This window comes from Solenopsis invicta, chromosome 6 (assembly GCF_016802725.1).
Source record: "Solenopsis invicta isolate M01_SB chromosome 6, UNIL_Sinv_3.0, whole genome shotgun sequence".
Lineage (NCBI taxonomy): Eukaryota > Metazoa > Arthropoda > Insecta > Hymenoptera > Formicidae > Solenopsis > Solenopsis invicta.
Genome location: NC_052669.1, coordinates 23,212,720 through 23,235,958, shown reverse-complemented (window position 1 = coordinate 23,235,958; position 23,239 = coordinate 23,212,720). Strand labels below are relative to the sequence as shown.

At 27.0% G+C, this 23,239-nt stretch overlaps 1 protein-coding gene across 9 annotated transcripts in view; it reads left to right on the top strand.

Moving 5' to 3' along the window:
- The first annotated feature begins 297 nt into the window (after positions 1-297).
- LOC105193747 (rho guanine nucleotide exchange factor 11) overlaps positions 298-23,239 on the top strand; it is a 39,346-nt gene continuing 16,404 nt past the window's right edge. For 2 of the 9 annotated variants that reach the window (XM_039450243.1, XM_039450239.1), the window contains exons 1-19: positions 298-543; positions 4,005-4,220; positions 5,264-5,313; positions 6,145-6,202; positions 8,625-8,905; positions 9,145-9,366; positions 10,480-10,725; positions 12,513-12,794; positions 13,931-14,020; positions 14,097-14,210; positions 14,397-14,495; positions 14,702-14,794; positions 14,963-15,156; positions 15,428-15,714; positions 17,005-17,184; positions 18,669-18,725; positions 19,504-19,639; positions 21,538-21,619; positions 22,732-22,784. In XM_039450243.1, coding sequence (XP_039306177.1) covers positions 4,049-4,220; positions 5,264-5,313; positions 6,145-6,202; positions 8,625-8,905; positions 9,145-9,366; positions 10,480-10,725; positions 12,513-12,794; positions 13,931-14,020; positions 14,097-14,210; positions 14,397-14,495; positions 14,702-14,794; positions 14,963-15,156; positions 15,428-15,714; positions 17,005-17,184; positions 18,669-18,725; positions 19,504-19,639; positions 21,538-21,619; positions 22,732-22,784 — 2,696 coding nt within the window. In that variant the 5' untranslated portion in view covers positions 298-543; positions 4,005-4,048. Of the gene's footprint in view, positions 544-3,987; positions 4,221-5,263; positions 5,314-6,144; positions 6,203-6,250; positions 7,389-8,624; positions 8,906-9,144; positions 9,367-10,479; positions 10,726-12,512; positions 12,795-13,930; positions 14,021-14,096; positions 14,211-14,396; positions 14,496-14,701; positions 14,795-14,962; positions 15,157-15,427; positions 15,715-17,004; positions 17,185-18,668; positions 18,726-19,503; positions 19,640-21,537; positions 21,620-22,731; positions 22,785-23,239 lie in introns of those variants that run through there. The other 7 variants (XM_039450242.1, XM_039450241.1, XM_039450240.1 and 4 more) reach the window with 6 other exon arrangements.

Genomic DNA, 23,239 nt, shown 5'->3' with positions numbered 1-23,239 from the left:
GAGATGCTCCGCATTTGAAACGTGTCCCTCGCGCGGTCGGGATGCTGTGTTCGAGAAACGGAATACAAGTTGCCTGTTACCAGCCATGTTCATCGAGTGTCTTTTTGTTGTGTGACAATCCCGCGATATAACGTTCCCATGCAACGTGGTGCTTCGGCGAAACGATATCATTCCCACATCGACGCATCCTGTTCCCTTCACAGACGATCTTTTTACTCTCTCTTTTCCTCTCTTTCTCTCTTTGTCTTGTCTCGCCTCGCCTCGTCTTATCTCGTCTTATCCCGTTCCGTTCCGTTCTGTTCCGTCTCGACTCGTCTGGTTTCATCTCGTCTCGTTTCATCTTGTTTCGCCCCGCCTCGTTTTGTCTCATCTCGTTTCGTTTCGTTTCGTCCCATCCCGTCCCATTCCATACCTTTCCCGTCTCGTCCCTTTCCCTTTCCCTTTCCCTTTCCATCCTGCCTCGTTGCGTTCAACTCGTCTCATCTTGTAGGAGCTTTCCCATTTGCCTTTGCTCGCTGCCATCAAGGAAGAATTAAATGAAAGGTAATTGCATTATACCGTACATGTTGATTTTGTTCCCAAACTTTGTCGCTTACATGTTTTTAGTTGTCAGTCAATGTCTTGTACAATACTGTCAAGTTAGGAGATTTTCCCTTGAATTTAAATTTTGTTATTACGGAGAATTTTTTGAGAAGGTAAAAAGTGAAAGTATTTTTGAAAAGGAAATATATTTTTTCTCTTTAATTGTTTTAATTTACAACATTCATTTTTTATTAGATTTATTATAAATATAACCTGACGACACTGACCTTGCATGTCGCTAGTTTTGCTCCATCGCTAACTTTTGAATTGTATCATTTTTTGAAGATCTAGATTTGCACGTCTCTTTGCTCATAATATTTTTACTTTAGAACTTTAAATATTAAGATTATATTATTTCTATAATATAATCTTAAAAATGTATTTAGTGCTTCTTTTATACTACTTCTAAATCTGTTGGATTAAATATATTATCCTCTGTATTTAGATTAATATTTTGTTGAACATGCTAGAAACCTTTTTATTTATATATTTTTAAGCTTATGCTTATTTGTATTTGAAGAAGGTATGACATGTATCATGTCTTAATGTAACATTTGCACCCACTGTTCATAGTTTATACAGAATGTTTACTGTCAAGAAAAATTTTTGGGAAACTTGGAATTTTCAGAGAATTTCTCTTTTACCCTTAAATGTTATGGATTTTAATTTTTGAGATAATTCAACAAAAATTTAGGAGTACGTTCTCAAGAGAGTATACTTTCAGATAAAAATTAGTTTCATAGAAGGTTGTTCGATTTTGAATGGTCTGTCTACTCTTAAAGTTAGAAGAAGGACGCATGGAGTCTTTTGAACCCTGTGTGACCATTACGGGTTAAAAATTTTGTACTTTGAAGTTTAAATTTTATCTATTTCTGACAAAATTATATCTTTGATCATTCTTTCTTGATAATATAGAATGTCAATAGTTGATAATAAATATTCAAGTACATTCACATACATTCTCATATAACCCAAGTTTTTATTTAAAAAAAAAGTCAATGATACTACATCATTTTTAATTGATACTGTGTTTTTAATCATCTTTTGAATTCTATACTCCTAGTGGTAAGCTAGATCCATGTAATTGTTCACTAAATGTTAAAGTGGATAAAGCTAAGGGTAAAGTGATATCTGAGGGTATTTGGGTAAAGAATCTGAATACACCATAGGTGACAGATTGTTATACACTATTGTTATACTATTTAGTTCATTATTTCCTTTTATATTTCTTTTTATATTCTTTTAAATTTAATATTTAAGTGGTTTTTGTGATTTGTATGATTAAGAAACATTAAAAAGTGCATATAATAAAACAAATTTATTTCAAAAATGTATTTTAAAAATTTATAATCTTATTTGGAAGTTTCAATAAAATTTTTAGAAAATCCAAACATTTTTAGGTAATTATTTTACAAAATTTGATTAAATACTCTATTATAGATTACAAGTATATTATTTTTTGTCATATATTTGTTTATTTCCACCAATGCAGATTAACTTTAATTTTACAATCAGTTTAACTTTACTCTTTAACTTTGTCTAATTTTTAGAACTAGAAAAATATAAAGAGTAAGTTAAACTGAAATCAGTTAATCTGCATTGGTGGATATTAAAATTGTATATATTGGAATTTAACTAGTACGATTATTCTAATATAAAGAAATTGGTAAAATAAAATATTTTTGCATTGCTTGTTATGTCTGTTATGTGTATATATTACAGTAAAAGTAGTGAAATTAGTAATTGTAGATTTTTATTAGTGGATTCATACAGACACAGTATCAGTCAAAAGTTTGGATACATCAAGAAGAAATGCAAAGATTAAGATTATTTGATAAAGTAAATAGTTAACTTTGTTTCTTTAACAAAAACTATTTACTTTATGTTTATGTTTTTACGTTTATTCCTAGTGTATCTAAACTTTTGTACTGTATGTATATTGTTTATATATATATTACAATAAAAGCATATAATTTGTAATTACATAGGTTCACTAGTAAGTTCTTAGCATACATATATTAATTTCATCAGTAAAAGTGTTAAAAACAAGATAATTGAGACAAGACAATTACTTTTATTAACAAGCGTGTTCACTTACTGTGATATAATCTCATGTTTTGCACTATAAAAATATCACAGCCATTTATTATTACATTATATGTATGTATGTTTATGTATGTATGTGTGTGTGTATATATATATAGATACGTATGTTTACAATAATAATGTTGTATATTGTTATATATTGTTATTATGCAAAATATTATTTTAATTTACATGCATTTTATATTTATATGCAATAAGTTAAAGGCATTTTACTTATTAAAAAAAAAATATAATAAAACGTGATTTATATTTTGTAATTTTGGAATTTTTTTATTTAGTTTTGTAATAAATATTTATTTTTAGTATTGTATAATTATAATCTGTACTTTCACTCTTTTTTCTTCTATTAAATAAATGACTATTAAATTGCATGCAGTTTATTTAATAAACTGTTTGTTAACGATATATGCAACGAGATATGCAATTAAATTTAAATAATATTACCTTTTATCAAAGTTTTATAGTAAGTATTACATAAGTTTTATTAGTAAGTATTAGTAAACATTTATTAATTTTTATTTTTTATTTTGTCTTAAATTATTATATATCTTAAGTTATTATATATTTGTAGAAGAATGTATAATTACAGAATTTTCTTGTTTTTATTGTAACATATGGTATGTATACGTAAAAATGACGAAATTGATTTTATCATTATTTTTCTTCCTTGATACCGTGTATTGTAATTTTTATTTGAAACATTTTTTTTCTAAAATGTCTTTCGCTTCATAATATTTAAGTTTTATGCTAAATTTGAATGCCTCACTTTGCATATTGCAATATAACAATAATTGTATCTATATGTATGCACATATGCAAGAATGATGTATATACGTATATGTATGTCTGTATTAATTTCAGAATTTTTCAAAATTTCTGTATCATTTTATAACTTTTTAGAAAATATCTTTGATTTTTTGTATTTTAGATTTGAATTGAAAAGTTTTTTGAAGTGCTAAAAAATCTTTATCTTTTCTAGAATTCTTTATATATAAGTGATTTTATATAAGTAAAATATTTTAAAATTTTATTAATTTATTTTATAATTTCTAAAGAAAATTTATAAAATTTGAAGGAATTTAAGATATTTTTTCAGAAATCTTCATAAATTAAAAATCTGAATTTTTTTTGATATTATGATATTAAAAAATTTTTTTTATCAGAAATGTTTTGTATAAAGTATGAAGTATGATCTGTATGAAGTGTAATCTTGTATTTATTATTAAGAATTTTGTTTAAAATGAATTTCACTTGGTCAAGTACGCGAGAGGGGAGATTTTAAAAGCCTTGTTTCACAAGAGGGAGAATTATGGCAGGTCGGTAGCAACAGAGGTGAGGCGGGGTGGAGCTTGAAGGAGGGATGAATGGAACGGCAGCGCTACGACGCAGCGTTGGGGCTGGTGCGGGCGCCATCAGTGGTGGAGCCATCGAGCCAGCACCCATCGCCACTCTGGTCGTATACAAGGATGACGCTGGGTTTGGAATGAAAGTTTCTGGCGACAATCCGGTCTACGTTCAGTCCGTGAAGGAAGGTCCGCATAAAACTCCCACATTTGCATTTTTAACTCTTAGAAGAAACTGCAGATTCTTTTCAATCATGAAAGTTCTTTCAAGTCATAAAAGTATCTCTCTTGAGAGACAATGTGCACGTTTAATCCTTTCAGTGTGCGTGACATCTATAAACGGAGCTTATTGTTGGAGTTAACAAAGTTAATTGTGTTTTTTTTATTATATAATTTGATTATTTAATAAACACAAGTCAATTTTTGTTGAAATTAAGATATTAGAGATTTAAAATAGTGGACATCAATCGATTCATTTATTTGCTAACTAAAATAATTGATTACAAATTTTTAAAATTATTATCAATTAATGCTATAAATCAGTGATTAAAACTAACGATTAATAATTAATGATTAATTTTTTCATCAAAAGTAGTTAGTTATTTGCAATTGATTGAATTAATCGCAATTACATTTACAACAATTTATTTAAATCAATTTATTTTATTGATTAAAAATTCAATTTATGTTTAAGATTAATGTCTATGATTTATTTCAAGATAATTAAAAAAATTTTTGCTTATTTTAACGAAGAACTAAATTTTTAGTTGTAATTATCGATTGATTAATTAAAATTTGCTTATTATTTACTGTATTTCTGCAAACGTGGAGTTATCAAAAAATTATATAAACAAGATTTTATATGTTGTGTTCACATATGTCATATGAATAAAATGTAAAATATCGTAAATTGTACTAATAATACTGTTGATTTTAAATACTTTTATATGCAAATTAAATAAAAGAATCATGTATAAGAAATCATATAATTCCATTTGAAAGAAATGATGATGACTTTTATTTAGTCTTGAAAAATTGTTTTATTTTTCTTCTTTTATATCATATAATTTTTGTCTGGAATATTTTTTTCTAACATGTTTTTCTGTTCATGATATTTAAGTTTCTCTCTTAAATTTGTTTTCAATGTCATCACTTATTCTATACATTATAACAATAATTGTATCTACATATGTATGCACATTATGCTTTTAGAAGAATGATGTATTTTGTAGGTGGTGCAGCAGCAAGAGCCGGTCTTCATGCGGGCGACAAAATAATCAAGGTGAATACACGATAACAAAATTTACTAGGAAAAATCATAAGAAGTTTGTCAATCTAGATTGTTAATTAAATTTCTTTTTATATGTGGATGTGTCTTTTTTCCATTGTATCTCTTTGTGTTTCTCTGGAAAATTGTATTTTATATGTTAGGACAATTTAGCATAGATGCATGTGGGATGTTTTTATCTTGTGCTTGTACTATCTGATATAATAATTATTGTACAATCAATCGTTTGTAGCTATGTATCCAATTTTTTAAATCTATATTTTATATATAATTATAATTTATATAATAAACAAAATATATATAATCTATATTTTGTATATAATAAAATTGCCCAGTTGACAGATTTAATTTTTGTTTGACAAGCTATTACAGCTATTGATAGCTTGAGCGCCACAAATTTTCCTTTTAAAAGATTTTAAACATAGAAATCATCTTTATTTTCCTTTTGATGTAATCATTGCGCATATGACACAATCTTCTATACCTTTTTTTTTTTTTTTATTTTTTGCATTGAATTTTTCATTGCTTTGTTACGTACGCTTAAACCAATGCTAAATATGAATTAGTGCGAAAAGAGCGTAGGAAAAGAAGTGCGATAAAGACAAGAAAAATAGAGTAAAAGATACGAGGATCAATCACATTTATAAATTAATTTAAATTTAATAGAGAATATTTATTTTATAATTCTTATTTTATTAAAATATCTGAAACATAATTCTTTGAATTTAAAGAAATTAGTGTATGTCTATTGTATAAGGTATATTAACTTTATTATTATAAGTAAAATTTTATATAAAAGATTATAGTAGTATTTTTATGTTGAAGGTGAATGGAGTTAATGTGATGCAATCTACGCATACTGATGTGGTTCAGCTTATAAAATGTAAGTATTTTTATTTTTTTTAAATAATGCTTATTAAATTGAGGAATTGTCGATATTGCAAAATATTGTAGTAATCATATTAAAAATGAATTTTAATACTTGCATAATTCGGCCAATGTTGAATGATATAAAGAATTTATTATTACAGACGTAGAATGTATTACTAACAAGATCAGTATTAAAAAAAAACGATTTTTATGCGTCAAGAAGAGTGAAAAAACTTGAAATTCAAAGAATATATTAATAAGGATATAATTATTAAAGACCTCAGAAAGTGAAGAAAAATTGTAGAAATTTAAACGTAAAGCGGTTATATTTGTAATAAAGCACTAATTTAGCAAATATACAGAACATTGTTGCTATACAACAAATTATTTAAGTCAAGAAATTGTTTACAAAAATATAGTTTTTAAATTTGGTAAAATAATTATTTACTTACATTACATATAGAAATTAAAGCTAAAAATGATTTACTTGCAAAAAATACTACGTCGCAGGATTTGGAAGAGTTGTTGACGTCTCCAGATCAACTTTCACGTGTTGCTATATACGAAACACGGCTGACAAAATACGTCAACGACAGAATACGTGTTACTTGGTCGATAAGTTGTACTATCAGCAACTATTTTGGAAAGGAGAATCTTTTATTTACCATGTAACAAATAATTCAAATCTGAAAGTTTACTGGAGACGTTGAAATCCCACGATGTCCTTGAAGGGTTAATTATTTATAAATTTTTATATTTTAATTTTTGTCTTACAAAATAATATGAACAAGAGTACATTTGGAAATCAATAAATATTCTTTTCTCAGAATTTTATCAAAAAGAATTATTATTTGTCAATGACTTTACACAGAGTTATACACATGAAACTCGAAGCATGAAAATTATGCCTAATGCCCAATGATGTAAGCACGCGAGTTTATAGCGGTGACTACTTCAGTCGACCATTATACTCTCATCTCGATCACGTAGAGATGCAATGCCTATATACACGCGTTTACAGTATCGTACATATTCCTCTCGCATAGACATATTGTAGAATTATGTGATATATCGCGAGTGGCATGATTCGTAACCTATCATATATTTAATATTAATAGTTCATATTTGGTGTGTATTGTTATTACTGTCAATGTATAATGAGCGATGATGGTATTAAACTTTGTCGAATTTTAGAACAGGTATGAACAAAAATTACGAAGCATTTTTAATATTATTAAATTAGGAAAGTCTTAAAAATCGTGAAAATTTTGAAAATTTGTCAAATTTAAAAAGTCAATGTTATAGATCACAAACATTAATATGTTCAATGTAACATACATATATAAAAAATTGTATGATTTTATATAGTCGTAAGTATATATTAATTATTTAGCACATATGTATAATCAACATATTTTTTATCTTGTTTTCAAGATTTTTTTCCAAATGTACGTTAAGTTTTTATTTATTTATAAAGTAAATAATATATTGAAAACACTTGACATTTATATCACACATGCTTTTATGAAGAAAATTCTTTTAGGTATCAAAAGGTACTTAATACAAATATTCTTATACATATATAAAAATTAATAATAACAATTTTATGCTTTATGATTATTTTTAATTAAAAATATGATATTCATAAAAAATGAGTTAAATTTTTCAAATATTACAAGTTTAAATAAAATTTTATTTTGATAATAATAGAAAAAAGTATGCATACATATATTTCTTTTTTACAGTATCTTTTTAATTTGTTCTCATATGTAAATATAAATAATAATTTTAAGAATTTTTTTTAAATATTTTAGATTACATTTAAATATTACATTAAATGAATGTATCTAATTTTTATATAATTGAATTGCTTGGAAACTTAAGGAGAGATTTAAGACATATTCGTGACTGCATGTCTGTACATATGACTGCATGTGTGTGCCAAAGATGAGTCAAGTTTATTTTTTGATGCGTGTTTATCATCTATAAGATATTTCTTAACGATGTTACGAGCCATGGGCAGCAATTCTATTTACTCAACAAGAATTTGATTACATACAATACGTTCAATATGCTTGAATCAAAATGAATGAATGAAAGATGCACCAGTATTTTAATTTTAATTTTTTTTATGCATTAAATTCGTAATATTTCAAAAAAGAATTAAAATTTAAATTTTAGCTGTATTTTTGTAAAAAATAAAAAAACAAGCAAATAAAAAACATACGAATAATATTTTAAAATTAAAATATTAACATTTTTAATAAGTATGTAATGCAGGAACATTTGATTATTAAATAAGTATTTATTTATATTATATAAAATTATTTTAGTTTAAAATGTGCTGGAAACAATCTTATCTCCAAAAAGCATTCTAATAAATTGTTATTTTGATCATTTCAAGTACAATTACCTTCACATGAATTTTGTTGCAGCATCGACACAAGTAGTACTGACAGTGCAGCAGAAACCAGTGACGTCGAGTGGCGCGGCAGCAGTAGCAGCGATAGCGACTGCTACTACAGCAACAACAACTTCCGGTCTACAAGTCGGGGTGGCTGGCACTACGAGTCAACAGCATCCTCGTCCGGTGAGTTTGTCGGCAGCCGGAAATATGTCGCCCTCACAGCCAGCGACTTCCCTTCACAGAGCATCCACTGCACCGGCGGGCGGTGCTCCGTGTAATACTCGAATCACGGGCCCACAACCAGTCGATGTAAGTAAAAGCTACAAACTTGTACAGGGCGAGCAGAAACAAACAGGAAAAAATTTAAAGATTAATTCTAGATGACAAAGTAATACGAAAATCAAAAATAATAATTTTAATTAAGATTTTATTTTTTTCGATTATTGCTATATTCAATATAACAAAAGAAGGAAAGACTATTATTTTTTTCTTGGAATAAATGATTCTAATCTAATTTGTCCTTTACGAACATTGTTCTTGTTTTTCAGCTCGAGAAGAAGCGGCAGTTGGAAACACAGAGAGTTCACACATTCCAGCTTATGTTGGAAAAAGAACAGAGTTACGTAGACAAATTACGGAGTGAGTTGGCAAAAGTTGGCACCGCCAGTAGCAGCACTAACGTTACAACCCTGCAAACAGAGCTAGCGGGTGCCGAGAGAAGAGTACGCACCCTGCAGGAACAACTTGCAGCGATTAGCACCAACGAACAGGTCTGCATGTTTGTTTTTTTTTCTATCTATTTCTTTCTCTCTCTCTCTCTCTCTCTCTCTCTCGGTACACTAAATTTCTTTAACTATTGATCTCTTACATGCACTCATCAAAAATATCTATTATCTAGTAGATTTAAGAATATAAATATTTCAAACAAAAGCTTTGATATATTTAGTTAAAATTGAAAAAAAGATTTAATCTTTTAAAATAAATAATTCTAATGAACATAAGCGAATTTTTTAATTAACATAAGCGAATTTTTTAATTAACATAAGCGAATTTTTTAATTAATTCATCCATTGATCAAACGCATTATGCAGCTTTTATAAAACAAAGTTGCATTTATGCATAACGCGATTAAATCAATCTATGAATTCAAAAATTTGCCTCATATTTATAGAGAAAATATAGAGTTATTAAGAAACTATATATAATATGTATTTGTTTTTGCTGAAAAAATATAGATGCCTTTATTAATTAGAATTGCGTCATACAGTATGCGTCATACAGTAAAATTTCAAAATTGATTATATTATCATTTAATATTTTAATACATAAGTCTTTAAACATTTTTTGGAAAAAATTCTTTTGTTTAACTTGGAAATGAATAACATTATAAGCATCAATAAGGCCCGGTTTTTCGTTATCCGGTTAACTTATGGTTAAACTTAATCTGATGTTTTATTCAATGAGCTTCACCCATGATGATGCCATAGGTGAAGCTCATTGGCTAAAACATCAGGTTAAGTTTAACCACAAGTTAACCAGATAATGAAAAATCGGACCTAATTGTTTTATGAATATATTTGCATATTAATGTTTTATATTAATGTAAAATATATAAATCGTGTGTAATATATAAATAATTCTCGGGCTTACATTTTTTTTGTTTATACTTTATAGATCTAAAATTAAATATAATTACAGTTTGTTATATATTTTCAATTTATTTTTACATCCAGAATTTTTTTCTTTTTTCCTCTTCGTTATAGATAACAAACTATGCTGTATCAATTGATCGTGCACCAAAGCTTTCGCCTATCTTTGCTAACATGTCGTGTTTTACAGCTTTGCCTCCTTTGGTAACAGCAACTCTTTGTTGTGTCTTACAGCTTTGCTCATTGGTAACAAACACCTCGTGCTCCTCGGGTTATTGTCCACCCTCGAACAACGGCAGTGGCACAGACGTACCGCCCCCACTGCCGTCGCGCAAATCCTTGTCCATGCAAAGTCTCTCTCCACCGCCCTTGCCTCCCAGACCTCCACCCGTCACGCAAAACACAGTCCAACCGGAGCTGGACCGACATCTGCTGATTCACTTAACGCCTTCAACCGTCAGTCAGGGTATTTCTAACTCTGTAAGTAGCCTAATTGTCCAATAATGTTACATTGATATCCTTTATATCTGTTTTATTTTCATTGATAATCATACGTATCCCATACAGCAAAAGCACAGAACATCTCAGCAATATTGCAGCAACATTGCAACATCTCGGCAATACTAATGTTCTGTCCTGTCCCCCTAAGACAAAATTGTTAAATAAATTAGATGATTTTTATTAATTTAAGAATTTTATATTTCTATTATATTAAAAATAATTGTTTGTTCTATGTACTTAGAATTATTTTGCCTACTAATATTAGTGAAATACAATTATAATGTATCATGACTATATACAATCTTCGTAATTAAAATAAATATATAAGTGAATATTTAAATCTTATATGACAGAATTATAAACATTACATTTAAATTTAATAAATATTATAGAGAGAGGAGGAGAGGGGACAGAAAAATATTTCATAACGCATGTATGCGTGTTTGTAATATCTATAAAAAAATTTATATATATATATGTGTGTGTGTGTGTGTGTGTGTGTGTATATACATACAGCTAAATTTTTATAAAAAATTTACATACAAGTAACTCCCGTATAATAATGGTTAAATACCATGTTACACAAAATCGTGTTCTACAGGACTAAGAACAAAAACACGGTTTGATTCGAAAGACTAACGAAAATACACTATTTTGCTTGTATGAATATCAGAAATGTGTTAATTAAAAATGTTAATAATTGATCAAACGTTTATACATGAAAACATATGCATTAATGTAAAATAATTGCACGCTTGTTTTCTCCTTCATCACTGCTAATAATAAGCATAATCAAATGCGAACATTTTCTTTGTTGCAAAATATCTTTATTTTCTAAAATTTCTTTTATAGTATTCAGATTTTGATTTTCTGTTTTTTTTAATTTTGTAATTTTTATCTGCTTGCATCTTTATTTTATAAATTTGTGTTATTCGGGGTTTCCCCAATTCTTTCTTCGTATTAGAGCAAAACATTATTACAGGGATTCTGGTTTATACGGAGGTTGCCTATATGTACATAAAATGTATTAAATTTTATTTTATCTTGTTTTTTTTTTCATTATTTCCATTAAGAATGTTTTAAAAACATTTAGACAATTATTGTATATATAACCAAAATTATTTTACAAAGTATAGTTTATTATACAAATTTTATTTTTAAATTGATTTATTTGAGATTTATTTAGTCCATTTAAATATTTTGAAAACGATATAGAAAAAAGTTGCTTGTCATCGATGGCTGTGTTTTTTGATCAGCAAGAACAGGCTCCAAGTAGAGATGCTTCAAAAGTTTTAATATTATTTATTTCTATTTTTTCTAATAGAAATATTTTTTCATAAATTAATTTTTATTGTATAAAATACAAAAGTAAAAATAACATTAAAAAGTGAAAAGATTTAAATCTTTTATATTTTATTCTAATGTATTTTTTTTATATAAAAAATAATGATGTCTTAACTTTTCTATTTAATTTTATCTTAATGTTCACGTGTAAAACAACAAAATTTATTTATATAAAAGGAACATTGTTTTATTTAAAACAAAAAAAGAAATTACTTTAAAATTTCTTGAAATGCTTTTATTTGAATCTTGTTTGCCATAGAATGGTTTTTGAAATTTTTTATTATAAATACATTGTTTTTTAATTACTTAAAATTGTTATTTAAAACATGATACTCTCTTCTTCTCTTTATGTATTATTTTACTTTTTAGGTAATTTTTTGATTTACATATAATAAAATAATTTATAACGAATTATATTTTAGCTTTCTCAAGATGCGAATTTGAGCGCTTCGAATGCGCTTAGTAAACATCAGCGAACAAAATCCAGCCCAGAACAACTGGGAACAACGGCAATGTCTCCGTCGGAAGCCAGTAGACGTCTAATCGCCTCCGAATCGATGAACGACTTATTACCACCAAGACATGTCGAGCATAACGATATTGATATCAATGAATTATCTCGTGTCACACCGCCGGGGACACCTCCGCCACCGTATCCTGCCCCCGTTTTAGGGCAAGATATTTTCTCGTCCACATTAAACGATGTAAATATTTTGTTAATCTTAAACCTGCAACAACATATTTTATGTCATTTATTAAGAAGGTTATCCAGTCTTTTTATCTTATATAAAGATTTTAATCAAATTTTGAGAATAGAGATTTCCAAATTTTTTCAAATTTTTTGACCGAATATATTTTTTTTAATAACTTTCTAAAATATTTGAGTTTAATATTGTTAAAAAGTGAAAAATTTTAAATAATTTAATTGTAAAACATAAAAGTTTTGAAAGCTACATTCGTAACAAAGAATGAAATTTAAAGCATAAAAAAAAATAAAATTTTACCGTGTATTTTCATGTAAGAGTATGAAACATTCATGAATGATATAAATCTCTGTAGTATGACATTACACTAATGAAAATGTGACACAATTACATTTTATTATATTTAAATTGTTATTATAAGCAATTCTTTTTCAAGTTTTTTTGTATTACTTTTTATCAATATTACAGAGAAAATATTTTTAAATAACAAATTATAATTTTCTTGCTTAAATTTTGTTTATTGTTTATTATTTTGAAGATGGTAATGCAAAAGCTTTTGTATTACAAGATGTGTGTGTGTGCGTGCGTGCATGCGTGTGTAAAGTCAGATGACTCCTGTCGACTCATTTTATACTGAATATTTGATATTGAAAAACCATATTTCATTACATTCACTTATTTTATTCTTCTGATCTCTCAATATAACTATACTAAATTATAAAATTAGATGCAAAAAATTATATTTGTCTTACTACACATGACAAAATGAATTGGTTTTTGCAATCATGGTTAAATAATAGATTAGAAATGTTAAAAATATAATATTAATAAATTTATTATATTTAAATGTAAATGTGTGTTATATTTACACTTACACATGATACGCGCGCGCGCACGGACACACACACTTTCTCTCTCTCTCTCTCTCTCTCTTTCTCTCTCTCTCTCTCTCTCTCCCTCTCTCTCATCTCCACATACCCCCATATACCCTCACACACGCGCGCGCGCATGCATACAAATAAATACTATTTCTTCTAGTTTTATCATGTAATGGGTCTATAAATAATTTTATGTACATCTATGTGATAATTTAAAAAATGATAATTATACAACTTTTCTTATTTCTTTTATAACAGGGACTTGCGACTGATATCATTCCTGGACTGCCAGCGTTCCAACAGCCAATTATGTCGATGGAAGAAGATGACGTTAGTGATCAAGAAATTGTAAGTCAATCACAAATCTATGTGGGAAATGGTTTTTGAGATATTATTTTAATTTATTGATTAATTAACGCTTCAGGGTCAATTGGAAGATCACGGACCGTTCCAATCATTATCTAGGCTGTGGGGACACCATGCACACCTTGCTGTATTTATTAATTATGTATTATCTAATAGTGATCCTTCTAGTTTGGTACGTATAATTGTTCCTAATTTATTATTTTTTATTTGAATTAGCATGATCCAAAATATAACTTTTAACGATAAAGAAATAATATGAAGAAATGTTAATATTAATATATTTTTTATATTTTAATACAATATTAAATATAATATATAATATATTTTATATTAATTTAATATATATATTTTTTTGTAGTTATTTTATTTAGTAACTGATTTATACAAGGAGGGAAATGCCAAAGAGATGAAGAAATGGGCATATGAAATTCACTCTAGTTTTCTAGTACCTGGTGCGGTAAGTAATTTAATGCATAATACATAATGTCTTAAATTCCCTGTTTACAATTTCCTATTTTTATGTGATTATATCCATGATATATTTTTTTCATAACATGTAATTGTATTTTATTTACGTTGTATTAATACATTAAAATTTTAGTATTATTTTTAACATCTATTTTATGCAAATGTGTTAATCGATATAATTATCTTTTTGTTTAGCCATTACGTCTGCATAATGTAGATGAGATTGTCGCAAATGAGATTGATGATGTCCTCTTGAAAGAATCTGATAAAGAAGAAATTCTCAGAAAGGTATGATTTAAGCGTAAAATAAAACGGATTGTCGACAGAAATCAGTTTATTTAAAAATTCTTATTTTACAACATTATAATGAAAAAAGATTATGAACATATTTTATAACATTTTTTTGTATATTAATCATTTTTAACTTTGACTAATTTTTATTGTTTCTCTATGCAGATATTTTGGAAGGCGCGTACTAGAGCGAAGGAAGAGTTAAACGAACAGCTGACGCAGTTCCAGCAGAAGAGAACTGCGGGATTAGCCACGATCTTCGGTCCGACCGATATCTCGCTCGATGAGAGCATGTCCGATAAAACGCGCGAAACGAAAATTATCGAAACGTATCTTCTGCCGAAAATGGAACCTTATTTGTAAGATTTTATTTATATGGAATTTTAATAATTTTTTAATAAAATTATCATTACGCATAAAAAGCAATTAAAATTTATGAAAAGATGCTAACATAAATATAATATTAATTACGAAAAACCAGATGTCAAAATAAAATAAAATGCATTAAAAAATTAAACTTTTATATTTTATAAAAAAATGTTAATGATAATAACTCTCACATAAAAAGACGCACATTGTTCTATTGTAATGTAATTGTGTATAACATAGAAAAATTTTGGGAAATTTCAGGGAAGACATAGAGAAAGAACATGTCGATTTGCGGCTTTTTACGACAGCAGCTGGTCTAGCTACGATATTGATAAAGATTTTTCAGTTGCGACCAGTATGGATTGATCGAGTGCCTACTTTTGTTGCAAAAGATAAATCCAATATCAAAGCGCGGCTGCTTACTGGGAAGTCGCGTAAAATAACGATCAGAGGGCATCATTTTGTAGCGCATCAATATTTCACGACAACTTATTGCAATCATTGTCAACTTATTATCGGCGGTATTGGTCCTCAAGGATATTTATGTGGTATGTAAAATGTATAATAAAAATTTATTAAGATTTTTCTTGGGTAAAAATAGAAATTTTTTTTTTTTATTAATTTCTACAAGGAGCAAAAAAGTTAAATGTAAAAGTTACAGTTGTAATTAATATTATTATTAATATAGTTAATCGTATATTTTTTAATAATATTTTGATATTTAATATTATTAATAGAAATATTAATTTATATATTTTGCAAACTGTTATAACTTTAAAACATTTTTGATGCTAAACTTTAAAATAAAATATGTATAAACATTTTCACACGCGCGCGCGCGCGCGCACACACACACACACACACACACACACACACACACACATGTATAGTATGTATGTATGTATGTATGTATGTGTATGTATGTATGTATGTATGTATGTATGTATGTATGTATGTATGTATGTATGTATGTATGTATGTATGTATGTATGTATGTATGTATGTATGTATGTATGTATGTATGTATGTATGTATGTATGTATGTATGTATGTATGTATGTATGTATGTATGTATGTATGTATATGTATATATATATATATATATATATATATATAAACCAAATCATATGATACAAGAAATAAAAGTTGTGCGCATGCGTACATAACTTTGATTTATTTGTATTACATAACTTGATTTTATTGTATCATATACATACAGGATATCCGGAAAATCACTCGCAGTACATCGGTAAATAATTTGAGACCTAAAAAGCAGGGATAAAAGTTAAATATAAACATAAGTCCGGAAATAAGTCGTTTTCGAATTATAACCAATTTTATGTTTAAAAAATTACTATTTATTTTTTATAATTAATCATAATTTATTTCATCGTTTTTTAACAGACATAACTTTATTTTAAACTATTTTGGCGATAAATTACGATTTTTAAATAAAATAAATTATTATTTTTTTTTTAACATAAAAGTAGCTGTAACTTGGAAACGATTTTTTTCTGGACCTATGTTTATATAACTTTTTTCTTTTTTTTTTTGAATCCTCAATTACTTCTCGAAGTTCTGTGTGCGATTTTCTGGATACTCTGTGTAATGTAAGTTTACAACTTATGTAATTTTGCAACAACATATACATATAATACCTGCATACTGCAGAAAAAGTAATTTAATAAGTGCTTAGTGATTCTAAATATTCTTTAATTTTTCGCTAAATTTAAGTATACAAATCGTATTAAAGAATTATTAAGTGCTTACAAAGCTGATTTTTTTGCTGAACGTAGCCAAGGATTACAAAGTTACATTGTTTACTAATTGATTAACAGATTGTTCTCTCAGTGTACATCGACAGTGTGTTCGTGTGATAGAGGAAAATTGTCCTGGCCCTTTAATGCCAAAAAAGGAAAAGGCCAATGATAGGATTAGTAAATTGATGGAGCGCATTCGACCAGAAAGGAAGCCTCCATCTCATCATCATCATCATTCCCAAAATCATATATCGCATCGTAAGTTTAGCTTTCGACATTTTAAATAAATTGTATTATTTTTTAGTTAAACATTAACAACAAGACAGATATAAACAATTAGTTTTTTAATTATATAGCTTTTAGTAGCTTTAGTTTATTATAACTTGTTAGTTGAAAATGATTAAGAATGTACTGGCGGTAACGTCTAACATTGACAATACCTTTAAAATTTTATAAATTGTTCATTTTTATTTGAACACATGTTTAAAATTTGAAATCAATCCTCTAACTGGTTCATGAGTTATTCAATTTTAAATTTTGCATGTATTCTTATGGTGTAGCAGTATACTTATATCAACGAAAAGAAGCAACATTGCCAATATTCTGAAATTTTGTTTATGAATAAATAAAATATTGAGCAATATTTCTAAAAAAAGTTTATATCGATTTACTAACTGGTTATTAAGATATCAATAATAAAATAACGCGAAATTTCAGTAAATGTCAAATTTCCGAATGGGCTACACAATTACATTACCTAACCACATTCTATTTTGTCTTGTATAAAGTGCTAAAGGGTAAATATTATGTTAATGATATTTATTTAAGTATCTTATGGATTTTTAAGTACCATTCGATATCTAATACACATTAAATTGCATTAAATATTATCAATATGCGTCTAGTTCTTTCATCTCTTACAGTTGATTTCTAGTAATTTTCCCATTCAAAAGTTTTTTGCCGACGATCGGAAAAATTACAAAATGTACAAATATATATTTATTTGTAAAATATATATTTATTTGTAGTGCCAAATAGCATGTTAACCGGCATTCTTCAAGTCCTATACATTATACAAGCACATATGGTGCACGTCTTAAGTTATAAAAATGTAGAATTTTGTCAATTTCAAATTTAAATAACTTTTGTCTAGCCAGGGATTGTATAGTCAGGACATCCTTAAGAATAAAGATAGAAGGCAATACATATTAAATTATAATATCAGTTCACGAATAACACGAAAAAGTGTTTATTAAAAAGTTATTAAATTATTTGTAATTATTTATATTAAAAAATAATTTTTAATCAATTTTCTTCTAAGAAAAGTAATCATTTGTGATAATTTTTCAACATTAAACATACAATTCAAATAAATATAATTTTACAGTATTATTTTAGTATATTACAATATATAAAAATTTCAAGATTAAAATTTGTAAAAAAGATATTTTAATGTGCATAGTGTATATTAACATGCTATAATTATGTGACATTTTGGAAAAAATTGTATTTTATTAAAAATTAGGCATATTAAAAACTTCAATATTTAGAGAGCAAATTTTGTTATGAAAATTAAAATTAATAATGAATTAATTTTAACTGTTATCTATTGTTATAAAAACCAAATTATAATTTGCCTGCAACAATTGAAAACTTTCGTAAAAGAAAATTGTTTAATTTTAATGAAGAGTTTGCTCAATAAATCTTAACATATTTGATATAATTATTTTGCACTTTTGCAGTCGATAAAATAAGAAAAAGTGAAGAAGATTGCGGTGTATTGACAGATGGAGAAAATGGTGAGTCCCCATTTTCTACTTTTTGTTAATTATTTTTACCTGTTACTTTTTTAACGTGTTTGTGAAATTTTAATAAAAATTAAATAAAAATAAAATAGGTTTATTTAAATACATTGCGTTGGTAGAGCCAAAATTTCAGATTTTTAAAGTAAAGATATTTTAATTATGCATATTATATTTACTTGAAACATTTTCTATTGAAATTAATACATTCTTAACATGTTTTTAAACTATAAATTCCTTGTTTATAAAGTAAAAGTATTGGATTTTATTTTTGATAATGTTTTTTTGAGCGGCTTCAAGTTTTGTGTATTGTTTCTAACATGAAATTGCTAAACTATTGTTGTTTGTACGTTTTTATTAATTTTAATGTTATTTTATCTAAAAACAAATTTTCTAATTTAAAAAAATCTTAAACTTAATATTTTCTTTAAAATCGATTATTAGTCTTTTAAACTACGATCACACGTGCGTGCGCGTACGCGCACACACACACAACAGAAATAAAACACTGCGTTTCGCTATTTTCCTGCGTTACGCCGATTGTTAGTATATGCTAATCAGCCGAAAATCTAAGTTGATGTAGATTGCTATACTACGCAAAAAATAGTACAAAAGCTGAGCGCCTAGAAACGTCGACAGCAATCAATAGATTAATTATTACAATTAATGGTTGTTTTAATTATCTGTAAATTGTATAAAACAAGTACTAAGATTATTAAATAAAACCATGTAAATTATTTTGTTTTTTGATCTATTGATACACTTGTATTTTTAGGTGAACATCGTGCGAGTAGCTTGGCGGGAAACATTCGTAACAGTTGCGAGAGAATGCGGATTTCTAATTTGGGAGGAACCAATGAGCATACTGATAACATGGACAATCCTTCGTCACGAGAAGACATCTCCGAAATGTACGTATCTAAACAATAATATATATAGAGTGTTCATTAATGGTTGTATACACTCTTTACCATAAGAGGTGACATACGACTTCACTCCATATAAATTACATGAAGTGCAGTTGGTAAGTCATAGTAAGGCACGCTCTTATGATAAAAGGTGCATACAACCATTAATGAGCATCCTGTATTATTTCTATTCATATTTAGTTTTGTATAAATTATAATAATGTGTATTTATTTATTTTTGTATTTTTGATTAAAGTTTTAAAGTTATTTATGTTTTCAAATATTTTTTCATATAGGAAAGTTATCGATTCTATTCCTAGTTGTTATTTATATTTTATTATATTATTTGTAAATTTTATTATATATTATTTTGTAAATTTTAATTTTTAAGGAGTTAAATTTATTTTTAAATTTATTTGACACACACACACACACACACACACACACACACACACACAGGGTGCATAAAAAGTGTAGAAACCCCTAAATATTTCCGTTCCCTTGCATTTTACAAGAAAATGTTTCAAACAAAAGTTGTAGGGTTTCAAAAGATCTATTTACTGATCTTATCTGTTTGACCTCGGATGGCGTCAAGGTCACATCAAAATTATATTAACTTTTTTAAATGGAACACCCTATTTTTAATTCCAGAATCTAATAGCTGGTGTCAAGACCTTTCCAAAACTCTACAAGAAAGTTTATTTCCGTTGAGTACTTTCCGAGTTGTGAGGCTACAGTGTACTGTAACTTTCAAACGTCGTAACTCGGAAAATACTTAACAAAAATTAATTTATTTATAGTGTTTTGGAAAGCTCTCGAAATAGACTACAAGAAAATGCAATAAAAAATATAGAATGTTAGGTACCGATATCCTTTAATTAGAGAATTACCGATACTCTAACATTATATCTTTTATTGCATTTTCTTGTAGTCGATTTCAAGAGCTTTCCAAAACTCTACAAGAAAGTTTACAGTATATTGTAGCTTTCAAGCCTCACAACTCAGAAAGTACTCAACGAAAATAAACTTTCTTGTGGGATTTTGGAAATGTCTTGACACCAGCTATTAGATTTTGAAATCAAAAATAGTATATTCTATTTAAAAAAATCGATGTGACCTAGATCTGAGTTTGACAACGCCATCCAGGATCAAACTGATAAGATCAATAAATAGATCTTCTGAAACCTTACAACTTTTGCCTGAAACATTTTCTTGTAAAATGCAAGGATGAACATATTTAGGGGTTTCCACACTTTTTATACACTCTGTATATATGTGTATCTTGATACTAAAAGGGCCAATGTCCAAAATTGCCAAATTTAAGTTATATACATTAATGAACTCTAAACTTATTTAAAGTTCATTAATGTATATAACTTGAATTTGGCAGTTTTAGACATTGGCCCTTTTAGCACCAATATATATATATATATATATATATATATATATATATTTATTTATTTATTTATTTATTTATTTATAGTTACACATACACATACACATACTTTAATTTGAATTATAATTTGAAAAAAAGGTCAAGAGTATGCAGAACCTTTTTCTTGTAGAAAAGTATATTATATATATTTTATCTTTAAATATGTATTACATTGTACAATTTATATGTGACAATGCAATTTTTTATTATTTAAATTTATTTTTAATGCTGTATGTATTTATATTGAATGGAATTGATGAACTCGTTCAAATTTCTCTATGTCTGAATTTTTTTTAGTATTTTGCATTTTAGAGATTCAATTTTTTTTTTTAAGTTTTAGCATCAAATATTATTAATTGCTGGGTCTCCAGGTCATTTTGTTATGCGATAATATTTATTGTTTTATACAAACAGTTTTTTTGCGTCGTGGAAATTAATTTACGCTTTATTAATTACGATTACTTAGGGTCCAGCAAAATATTTCCAGTAAGCCAAAGACGTCAAACATCAACAGGTCTGAAAGTTACAAGGAGCGGATACATCATAAGGTAAATAGACTGTTTGTAGACAGATACTCAATAATAAAACTTGTTTAATAAATAAATACTACAGTGATTATAAATTTATTTTCTTAAGGCTCTTGTGTAATTGGTTGGAATCTCTTCATTAACGGATATATAATATCGCGGAAACAATGAGAACTATAGGCGTGAAACGTAACATGTTGACAATTTTTTCTTGCATGTCACTTTGTTATTATGAATTTCATTGTGAAAATATGACTTGTATTTATCAAATTCGTAGATTGCAAGTAAAGTTATTTTTGAATTTTATATTTTTCACTCTTTTTAACAGCTGTTTGTGTGTTTTCCTGCCTGAATAGGCTTCACTTCACGTGCCTTTTACAACTATTTACTGACTGTCATGGAGTTAAAGGAGAGTTGAGGCTTATTTTTACAAGTGTGTTAAAGTGATTTTATTAAGTATTTTGTTTTATCCAAATTCTCTTTATTTACAAATGACTTTAGTTTAACCGTGTGTTTTCCGGTCGGAATAAACTTTACTTCAGGTACTTTTTATGACTATTTGCAAGCTTTTAAGGGAGAAAAGAATAGTTGAGACTTATTTTTATAAGTGTTTTAAAGCGATTTCATTATTTTGTTTTATCCACATTCTCTTTATTTACAAATGACACGTAAGAAACTTTTCCGTGTGATTTCTCACTTGTGATGTTATGTTTTAATATGGCCGCGACTATTCAGGAGCCTTAAAGAAACCACGCATAATTATAATATGTCGAATTTTATTTATAAACGATTTGTTCGTTAAATTTAACTGTAAAATTAAATATTTATTTTTTATGAACTATGTAGATTTAGATACTTTTATTCTTACAATGGCTAATTTTATAATTTCTCAAAATATTTTCTTCTTCGGCAGATAGTTTTTATTATATAATTATTAAAATCAAAATTATAAACAGAATATTTTCTGCACATTTTTTAAAATGTTTCTTGATATTTCAAAATCTATAAACCGATAGTAAGTGAATTATTCGGACATCATATGTTATTATGTTTTTCGATGGCAAAAAGATAAATACTAATATAATTTTAATATCAATTAATTTGAATTTAAAGTTGCATTTTTTCAATTACAGCGGCAGTTGAGGGAAAAGAGGAAAACCAGTGATCCGAATTTATCTAAAACAAAGTGAGTAGTTTTATCGCAAAAAATATTTATAATATTATTAAAAAATTATGAACATTTGAATGGTAAATAAGATCTTTAAAATTTGCGTAGTGTTACGTGTAATTTTTTTTCTTTTTATACGTCAAAATAATTTATTTTTTTCACGTTTTGTAATCCATATTTACATGGATTTTTAACATTCTGAATTAACGGATTCCTAAAATTGTCTTATTTTATCCATTAAACGCAATCATTTTGTGACAACTTTTTGTACGTATTACTTTTACAGATTTAGAAATCTTTTTCTAGAATTAAAATTATGCATACAAATGGTTATCCTGTTGGATCTTGTTTACAAATATTTAATCAGTTCATAATTCTTTTTATAAACCGTGTAACGTCTTCACAGACTTTTATCCTCAAAAGAAGAATGTTCAAAATGATCCCTTTAAACTTAATTGAAGTTTCTAAATATC